We start from the raw sequence: 10,352 nt of genomic DNA, 5'->3' as shown, positions 1-10,352 counted from the left end.
CGTCAATGGGCTTCCAATCTGTTTCCAAATTTAAAAATGCAGATTTAGAATACCATCTGGTATTGAGATAAGTTTAAGAAACACCATCTGAATTGTTGAATGCCAAAGCCCCTGTCCCACTTTTACGACCTAATTCACGACCTTTGTTACTCGTGGATCCTGACCTACTTGATGCCACGAGTACCTACGACCTCACTGCAAGTACGAGTCAAGGGCAAACTCGGCAGAGGTTGTGAATTAGGTCGTGAAAGTGGGACAGGGTCTTAAGACTCTCCAATTATTTTTATATGGTCTGCGTTAACTAATATTTCACCTTGCATCTCATAGTTCTGCATATCCTAATTGACATTCTGTGTCTGCTGAATATAGTTTATAATTTTTCACACTGGTGCTCCCCTGGTGCTAATTACTTTAAAATGCAGTATGCTCTGGTATGTTGGCTAAAAATTTTAGATGGGGATTTGAAAGGACAGCATAGGCCAACCTTTCAAATGATTTTTTTCACAAACTGTTTAATTGCATCTTAATGTCAGATGTGGCTGAATCTTGGTATACATTTACTATACCACAGACTCTCCATGTAATGACAAACTCCAAATACTGAATTGAGATAAGTTTAAGAAACCAATTTGGTTTCAGCTTGGCTTCCTATCACACTTTTTTAGTTTTTACAATGTTCTTGTCACAATTCAGAAGCATTCTACTTTTTTTGTAGGATACAAATGGGACAGAATTAGTTGAAATAGTAGTTCTACAGTGCAGTATTACTAGCCATTCTGCACACATTTCAGCACAACCGTTACTTTAGCATTTTTAACACAATTACAATGAACCTTCAAACCATTTGTAGAGATCTGATTCAGAATGTACTGAAATTAAATTTTATATTGTGCATAACCATTGTTAGACTGAAAACTGTTAGCTTTAATAAAATGCAGCTATATTGTGATTATGCTTATATTGTTTAAATTTGAACTTTTGCAGGTGTTTTTCAATCAGTTTACCCAATTCAGGCATTAAGTTGATGATATTTATTCATTGGTATAATTACACTTGCAGGTGCCAGTAAGCAAGTGATCTTAAGCCACTGTTGCACATTGCTGTTCAGGTGAAAAGATGATCCATGATTTTGACTAAATGAAGGAATGGAAATTTTCTGAACCAAGATGGTCTGGTTTGGAGGGAAATTAGAAGTGTTGCCATTCTTGTATTGTCCTTTTAATGAAAATAATTCCTGAGATGCTGTTGAAGTCTTGGGCGAGTTGCTGTAGCACATTCGGCAGCTGGTAAATACCACAGATACATTGTCAGTGATGGATAGGGTGAAGAACACTTGTTAGATGCACTCAGGCAAATGGAGTGCATTTCTGTACACACCCATATTGTCCCATGCATGACACATTTTATAAGAAGTCACAAAATCACAGACTTATCCTGACCTACCCTGAGCCACAGTAGTTATGTCTGAGTCCCAGTGCATTGATTGGCCTCCACAATAGTAAGTAAACTTTATTTATATAGCACATTTTAAGTCAACTTGCATTGCAAACCATAGAAAAAGTTTTTTTTTTTAAATGAATAAAAAAATGGACACAACATATTATAGAGTTCAACACAAACGTCCCCCCACAGCAGAATCAAAACATTTCCACTGTGGGGAAAGGCACCAGAAAGTTAAGTCCTCTTCCTCTGTGAAACACCCGAGGTCAGGGCCCATCTGTGGCCGTGCAGCCAGTCCGATGATTTTCAGGGCCCTCTTGCCGTAAAGATGGAACATTGGCGTCGGGTGAAACATTCCTCAGCGGCTTGGAAAAGTCTGGAGCGGCTGTCCCCTCCCCGGAGACCGCGGCACTCGTAGTCCTCAGGCCGCGCCGGTTGGAGCTCCGGCCCCGGCGAACTCGATCCCTGGCTCTGCGGTGCTCCAAATCCAGCGCCGCCCGCGGCAGGACGCCCGCAGCCACAGCTCCGCGATGTTGGGAGTCGGCGGCCAAAGCGCTCCGGAGCCTACCGCACGGCGACCCGGTAGGCATCGCTCGCTCCGTGTTGGTATCCCAGCGCTGCGCCACCGCCGCTGTAGTCCCAGCCGGTTCCGACAGGAAAACGCCGCTCCATTTTCGATGGTAGGCCGCGAGGACGGGGCGAAGAAACAGCACGGAGGGATGCTGCCTCTCCGACCAGGTAGGGGACTAAGAAATAAAGTTCCCCACCCCCACCCCCACCTCCCACATAGAAGACCTCCACTAACATTTTTTAACATGACTTAAAATAAAATAAAGAAAGGTAGAGACGGACTGCGGGCAGGCTGCCATACACAGACGGCGCCCACTCCCGCACATCCGCCGTGTCAGTGGGGACTCTTTCAATCTTGTGAACACATATACAATATGCTCCCTTAAGGAATAGTTGGAGTAAATAGCACAGATTCATTTATGTAAGCTAGATAAACATGAGGTGGGAATGTGAAAAAAGGTGGGATAGGTGTGGAAAGATGGGAATTAGTTCTAGAATAGGCCCGTTTGGTATTTACATTGTTTCTTTAAAGTTGCTGCGCAGATATTTTTACAGTGCACTTTATAATCTAACTGGTGTGAATGCATGGACTATTATAGACAGTTCGTTATGCATTGCAACATATTTCATCTAAGCTATTGGACAATGGGTGAGTGGAACGAGCAGCAGGTGCCCCACAACATTCTTGGGCACACATACAATTTTGAAGAAAATGGCATAACGCAGCAAAGGAGAAAGCTGGAGGGATTCGAAAGGTGAAACTCTCTCATGTGATGGGATGATGAGGAAATAGGCTGGTGTCCCAGACGCATCAAGGGTGCTTCACAGTTATCAACTCAAAATCTACATTTTCTAAAATTTTCAATGTCTTTACAAACACTGTTAAATGTCCTCAAATCTAGTTTTCTTTCCGTATAAGCTAAAGAATTAAAGGACAGTCTTAGGAGAGGGTATATAATTTGCTTAATTGGTGCATAAGACTGTGAAAAGATACTTGATATAAATAAAATGCTGTCTTAATAAAACAATGATCTCTTGGTAAGAGGATATGAACCCATCTTGTGTTCATTGTTCTGATACCAGTATGAGCTAATTACAATTGAAAAGGTTAATCAGTGACAGGACATGTGGACATTGGACTATCACCCTTCATGTTTGTACAAGCAGTAAACACAGGTCCTTCTTGCCCTCAATATTCTTTACCCTCTCTTAGTGGTGACTGATCAAAGATTAAAACAAATTCTCACATCAATCTACCATCAGTTTTCCAACTCTCATTTAATATAGATTCTGGGCTGCAGAACTACTTTTCTGTGCAAACTACTGCTTATTTATGGAAAGATTTACATTTAAGTCCAAATATTGCACTTTGAATCAAACGGCACAACTGAGGGCAAAGATAAATCATTGCCGAGACTAGTCTCCTGCGTGGCTGCTCCTCTTGTTCTTGGTTAGTCCATCACTTCTCCCGCAGCACGCACACACCAGCATCACAGCGTTGAGTTCCCATTGAAGTTACTATATCCCAGCTGTCAATGACAGGGTCATAATACTCGATGCTGCTCAGCAAAGAATTCCCGTCATACCTGTTAAAAAAAAAAAAAAAGATGATTGGCAGATCCTCTTTTAATTAGTATTTTCTTTACTTGAAAGTAATTCTCCAGCTGGAACCTGCTATAAAGCTACTCAAACCCTACAGACATACTGCCTTGTGTTGGAAGGAACTGCAGATGCTGGTTTACTCCGAAGATAGACAAAATGCTGGAGTAACTCAGCGGGACAGGCAGCATCTCTGGAGAGAAGGAGTGGGCCGAGACACTTCAGACTTGTTTACTGCTTGTACAAACATGAAGGGTCTTGACCCAAAACGTCACCCTTTCCTTCTATCTAGAGATGCTGCCTGTCCTGCTGAGCTACTGCAGCATTTTGTGTCTTATCGTCCTTAAATGTTGTTTCTTTCCACGTGATAATGGTGAACATTGCATGGGTAGCTTAGCCAAACCATGGCAAACATACACAATACCATTTATTTGTCATTTGAACCTCACATGAGGTTCAAACGAAATTTGGTTTCTGCAGTCATAGAAGAAAATAACCAGGACACGCACCAACACAATTTACACAAACATCCATCACAGTGAATCTCCTCCTCACTGTGATGGAAGGCAAAGTCTTGTCTCTCCCCTGCTCTCCATTCTTCTCCTGATGTCAAAGTCAAAGTCAAAGCCCCCGGCAGGCGCTAGCAAGTCCCACGGCCATTTAAAGCCGCGCCGGGCGATGTAAGGCCCCGCTCCAGGTCACTTTCAACCCCGCAATTCGAGCGGGAGAAGTCGCCGTTGCCGGTGCCCCGCAAAGCAGTGACTGCAGTCTCCCACCGGGGACCCGCGAGCTCCCGGTGTCACCATCCACCGGAGTCGGGTCGTAGCCGCGCGCCACCACAGCTCGCCATGCTCCGAACCGGCCAGCTCCACGATGGTAGGTCCGCAGCTCCGCCGGCTCCGTGACTTGAGCCCCCGGGTCGTTCCGGCTGGAGGCCGCTCCACGGTGCTAGGCCCCAACGACAACAGAGACCCGACGGAAAAGGTCGGGTCCCCGTGCAGGGAAGAGATTTAAAAGTTTCCCCCCCACACATACACATTTAAAAACCCACCACAAACTATACCCTCAACGGGACAAAAAAATAAAAAAAAGACAGACAGACTGCAGAGGCCGCTGCGACGTCGGTCGTGCCGCCCACCCAGAGTATTAATCATTAAACATTTAATCATTAGAGGGATATAGCTTATAAATTGGTCCTTCAGCCCACTATGTTTATGTCCAACCTTTAGCCCATCTACAACAATCTAATTTACCCACATTAGATTTGTGTCTTTTTATATCTTGCCTATTTAATAATCTGTCTAAATGTCTTTTAAACATAGTGATTGTAGCGGAGTCCACCAACTCCTTTGGCAGCTAGTTGCATGTAGCAACCAATCCTGTATTTTTTTTTTTAAAACCTTTCCTCTTAAATCATCTTTAAAACACCTAAAAGCAGCCACCTTGTTTTGATAGCCCCCCTTGGGAAAAGCATTTTTGTGAAAAGCCAAGAACTGCTGCTGGGTGTAAATGTCAGGCTGCGATTCTGCCAGCTTGGCCTGCTGCAGCATTGAAACAACTTTTCAGGGGATGGGGAGAGCAGAACAGCGGGGGAGCCGAGGATTCGTGGGTGAGAGCTCCACTCATCAACAGCAGAAGGCAAAACCACATTTCCTGAAGAAAGAGGTAATCTCAGATGTCCTGGAATGGAAAGCTTCATTTTGGGAGCAGATGCGGTAGAGACGGAGAAGTTAGGAGTACGGGATAGTGTGCCTGCAAGAGGCAGGGTGAGAGAAGGTGTAGTCACTTTAACCGTCAAAGTTAGAGGGTTTGTTGTAGATGTCAACCCTGGAGTGGACAGTAGCAGCACCAACTGCTGCACCACCCTGCAGCCATTACATTGATACGCAGATGCTCATTCTAAGCAATTAAGTGCAAATCAATTTATTTCTTTAATTACTGTCGCAGGACATTGGCCATGAGCCGGGAGGTCATACAGCAAGGAAGCAGGCACTTCAGCTCAACTTGCCTACACCGCTCAACATGTCCCATCTACACAAGCACTACTTGCCTCAACTACTTCCTCCGGCATCTAATACACCCACCGCCCTTTGCGTGATAAAAATACCCCTCTGGATCTTTCCCTCCTCACCTTAACCCTACTTCCTATGGTTCTCCAATCCTCTAGTGGGCTAGAGACTCTGTGTCTACCAGATCTATTCCACTCATGATTTTGTACAATGTTTAAAAAAAGCAGACAATGTAAAAACTTGCACATATTGCTTGGACTCTGACATACCCTGCAATGGCATATAACCTCCCACGGAGTACTGCTGCTCCCACGTAGCACCGAGGTGTTGTCATGTTTGTTATTATCACCCACGAGTCTGTGCGAATGTTATACGCTTCCACTGATGCAAGATGGGCTGTTCCATCAAAGCCACCAACCACGTAGATACGGTCGTTCAGCAGAGCCACTCCTGCTCCTAAGCACAAGCGAAAAGAAGAGGCAGGACAAATTCAAACATGGTCCATTATGGTTCTATTTAACAATAAAAATCTTTACGCGTGATTCTAAGAATGCAGGTCAGGATTCCAAAACTAAGGAGAGCTAGACATGAACGTTGGCTTGGAGGACATGTCCACAGATGAAAAGAAACATATTTAATCTCTTGGAGAGAAGTGCAGCAAAGTTTATCAGTGGTCCTCCCTACGGGTTAATCAGCAAACACTTGCTCCTTGATCTGCATTCCGAAATATTGCGGGATCATTCAGTATTGGATCATACATTCCCTTTTAATCCACTCTATCTGACAGATTACCTAGTTTCTTTACTCAGGGAAAGACCAGGTTTCATATATTGCTGATTCAGTCGCTTGTGTCCTCTTGGGCACTAATGAAGATCCTCTATACTCACTGCCCCACAGCACAACAAATGCTTAATGGATTGTACAAAATGCAAACCGTTGGAGGAACTGAGCAGATCAAGTAACGTCTGTGGAGGGAAATGGACTGATGATCTTTCAAATCAGAAACCTTCTATCAGACTGATGGGACAGTGGGGAGATAACGGCGATCTCCTCGATTACAACAGTCTGAAGGTTCCAGACCCAAAATGCCATTTGTACATTTCCCTCCACAGTTGCTGCCTGACCCACCCAGTTCCTCCAGCAGTTTGTTGTTTTGCTCCAGCATCTGCAGTCTTTCGCCTTCCCACTTTAATACATTGTTGCTGGGGTGGCCACATTCTAAGCCCATATTATTGCAATCGCTAAATATTTAACTACACACAGAGGATCATAACAAGATGTAAAATTTGTGTGAAGAGACCAGAGAGAGAGAGAGAGAGAGAGAGAACATATTTTTTACCCAAGACAACACTAAGTCTGTGGAGGGAAATGTACACATGACATTTCAGGTCAGACTTCAACTAAATCAATGGACTCGCATTCAGACTAACCTGAACGTTTGGTTGCCATCGGTGTGACATGTGTCCAGTGTCCGGTGTGCGGGTCATACCTCTCCACGGAGTTCAAGATGTTAATCCCATCATAGCCTCCTGGAACAACACCAAGACATTGCAGCAACTAACCTCAGCCTTGATATATTGACCACAACACCAAGAAAGTCCATGATCATTCAGAAGAAATGTGGTTGACAGGATAGAAGAAAAGCAGCGTAATTTTAGCATTTACGGAAAATTTTAACCCAATGATTTTACAGGTGTGCACTTCCAATTATGAGGTAAAAAACAGCAGAACAATGTATCAGGTAGTTACATGAATGAAATTCCTATGTGACAAATCTTTTCAGGGCTTCCTGTGAAGTTTCAGTTCAAGTTGACTACTCCAGGAATAGAAAACCACATCCATTGGTGGAGGCTATAAATTGGGATAATATAAGTAATGACCGGACATAACAGAATCTCCCGGAGGATGACCTAAGATGGCCTGAACACCCATATACTGTATCAAGAAACACACAAGTGGAACTCCCACTAATGGCTCAGCATTGTCAGTAGGTGAGCTGGCAGGAGCTGAATTGGTTTAACGACCATTACTTACCAAGCCTCCAAAACTCTCCCTCTCTTTCACTTTCCTTTTACCCCATATCCATCTTTCCAATTTCACATTTGCTGTGCTTTCATCATTCCTTCAAGTCTGTCCCTCTGAATAACCACAGGCTGCAACTTTGCTGCCAGTTTCCACCCTTCCCCCATTTCCAATGGCCATGGACCATCTCCATCTCTCCCTATCTTCATATCTGAAATATAGACGTGCAATATTTGACTATTACATTTACCTTAACAACACTTCCGGGCACCGCAAGTCCTTTTGGTCTAGTCCAAAATGGTCACTAGTCCATTTTTCCTAATTTCTCTGTCTGCCTCACCTGATCATATCTGCAATGCTGTTTTCCTTTTGCAATTGAATATCTTGCTCCACTACTGTTTAGTTCAGAGATACAACGTGGAGACAGGCCCTTCAGCCCACCGAGTCTGTGCCGACCAGCGATCCCTGTACACTAGCACTATCCTGCAGACTAGGGTCAATTTACAATTTTTACCACAGCCAAATTAACCGACAAACTTCTACGTCTTTGAAGTGTCGGAGAAAACCCATGCGATCACGGGGAGAATGTACGAACTCCATACAGACAATACCTGTAATCAGGATCGAATTGGTTCCTGATGCTATAGGCAGCAACTCTACGGCTGTGCCACCCTACCGTCCTTAGCCAGACTATCAACCATGCCCTTTTCTAAACTTCTGCTCCCACTCCCTTCCCTCTCTTCTAGAACTGTGAATGGCTCCACTTGTCCACCAGTCTTCAAATACAATGGATCATCCTTCCACATCTTCAGCACAAAGACACCACCAGGCACATCTACCCTGCCTGAGTTGGACTCAGAAGAAGCAGGGGAACATTAGTTAACCTTAGTAATCTGGTCCATCTAAAACTAATGAGTGAAATGGTTCCCATAATCTACAACCCCTGCACAGCACACTAGGGTGAGGACATCAATAATGAATTGCTTGGTAATGTTCAGTTTTTAGAAGAGCACATGGTTGATTAGCACTTTATAATTATTTATCTTTAATATCACAATCTGATCATTCCACACCCAACAAAAACATAGGTACCTACCAAGACAGTAGATGACTCCATTGGCCACAACAAGACCAGCCCCTTCTCTTGCCGTCTGCATGTCCCCCTGCATGCTCCACAGATCAATGTTTGGGTCGTACCTCTCCATACTCGTATGCCGCCTGCTCCCATCAAAGCCACCTGCCACGTAGATCATATCTGAAAACGGAAGCACAACAGATAGACATCAGTCAGCAATGTAGGATGGAAATCTGATATGTGTGCCCGTGGTTGGGTCAAACCAGCTACTGACTCGACTGGATCCAAGAGACCAAGCGCGAGGACCAGGACAACACTGCGGCAGCGTGGAGCAGTGATGGAGGATGCCTGCAACTTTGCTTGGCCAGGTCAACCCTGCAACGCCGCAAGGACAATCGGCCTTTATGGCCAGCTGCAGCTTGGACTTTGAAAATGGTGCCAACACCTGGCAACTTTTGTATATGGTCTCAGTGGGCTATTTCTATACACTTTGCATTTAATCTGGAATTATGCTTATGTACAGCAATAATTTACTGAGCTGTATGCAAAAAACATTTTCATCTTCGCTACATGAGACAATAAAGAACCACTGAACCAATGCTTTGAGGAGTTTGCTGAACACTTTATACATTGCAGCTCACCCACTGTATTTAAAGAGGTTGATTGGACAAAAGTGCTACCACATGAGAAGATTCAAGAAAACATGATCAAAAAACAAAAATAAACAATTTGTACATGATGACGGTGTGTTCCTCAGTGGGGAACAGAAACTGGGTTTTGCCAGGAGAGAGCGTATCAAAAATATCCACCTGTTCACCATCTTGTTTACAGAAAAACAGCGCACACTCACGGTAATAATTTTGGTCCATAAGAACAAGAAAAGAATCCGATGGCAAAATCTGATTACTTTCTTTATCAAACTGTGCATTAATAAGCTGTTACGGTAGATGCACAAAGTCTCTTGCCCAGAGTAGGTGAATCGAGGACCAGAGGACATAGGTTTAAAATGAAGGGGAAAAGATTTAATAGGAATCCAAGGGGTAACATTTTCACACAAAGGGTGGTGGGTGTATGGATCAAGCTGCCAGAGGAGGTAGTTGAGGCTGGGACTATCCCAACATTTAAGAAACAATTAAGAGAAGAACATGGATAGGACAGGTCTGCAGGGATAGTGTGTGTGTGTGTGTGTGTTCTGCGGGTCTCTTTAACCGAGTGCTGATGGTTGTGTCGACAGCTTATCACACTTTCCAATGCAACACCAGGCCTCACCTCCATGAGTTGTTGCTCCTGCTAGACCTCGGCGCACGTTCATAGGGGCAACTGAGTACCAGACACCGTCTTCATCAGATGTGTAGTCCAGACATTCGACCGAGCTCAGGCGAGATCGACCGTCGTATCCGCCGATCACATATATTCGATCGCTGAGCGACACCGTGGCCACGTACCTGCGTTTCCGCGTGATGCTCTGTGGGAAAGCAACCAAATGAAGAGAAACTCGAGGTGGCTCAGCGGTAGAGTTACTGCCTTACAGCGCCAGAGCCCTGGGTTCAATCCTGACTACGGGTGCTGTCTGTACGGAGTTTATACATACTCCCCATGACCAGCGTGGGTTTTCTCTGGGTGCTCCGATTTCCTCC

At 44.5% G+C, this 10,352-nt stretch overlaps 1 protein-coding gene across 2 annotated transcripts in view; it reads right to left on the bottom strand.

Moving 5' to 3' along the window:
• Window positions 1-3,269: 3,269 nt before the first annotated feature.
• The window catches only part of klhl12 (kelch like family member 12), a 32,403-nt gene continuing 25,320 nt past the window's right edge, over window positions 3,270-10,352 (bottom strand). For both annotated transcript variants that reach the window (XM_033042733.1, XM_033042734.1), the window contains exons 9-13: window positions 9,985-10,180; window positions 8,737-8,895; window positions 7,049-7,147; window positions 5,888-6,074; window positions 3,270-3,596 (exon numbers count right to left, since the gene is read on the bottom strand). In XM_033042733.1, coding sequence (XP_032898624.1) covers window positions 3,470-3,596; window positions 5,888-6,074; window positions 7,049-7,147; window positions 8,737-8,895; window positions 9,985-10,180 — 768 coding nt within the window. In that variant the 3' untranslated portion in view covers window positions 3,270-3,469. The remainder of the gene's footprint in view (window positions 3,597-5,887; window positions 6,075-7,048; window positions 7,148-8,736; window positions 8,896-9,984; window positions 10,181-10,352) is intronic.

The sequence above is a fragment of the Amblyraja radiata genome, chromosome 24 (genome assembly GCF_010909765.2).
Source record: "Amblyraja radiata isolate CabotCenter1 chromosome 24, sAmbRad1.1.pri, whole genome shotgun sequence".
Taxonomy (NCBI): Eukaryota; Metazoa; Chordata; class Chondrichthyes; order Rajiformes; family Rajidae; genus Amblyraja; species Amblyraja radiata.
This window is presented reverse-complemented; position numbering and strand designations above follow the sequence as displayed.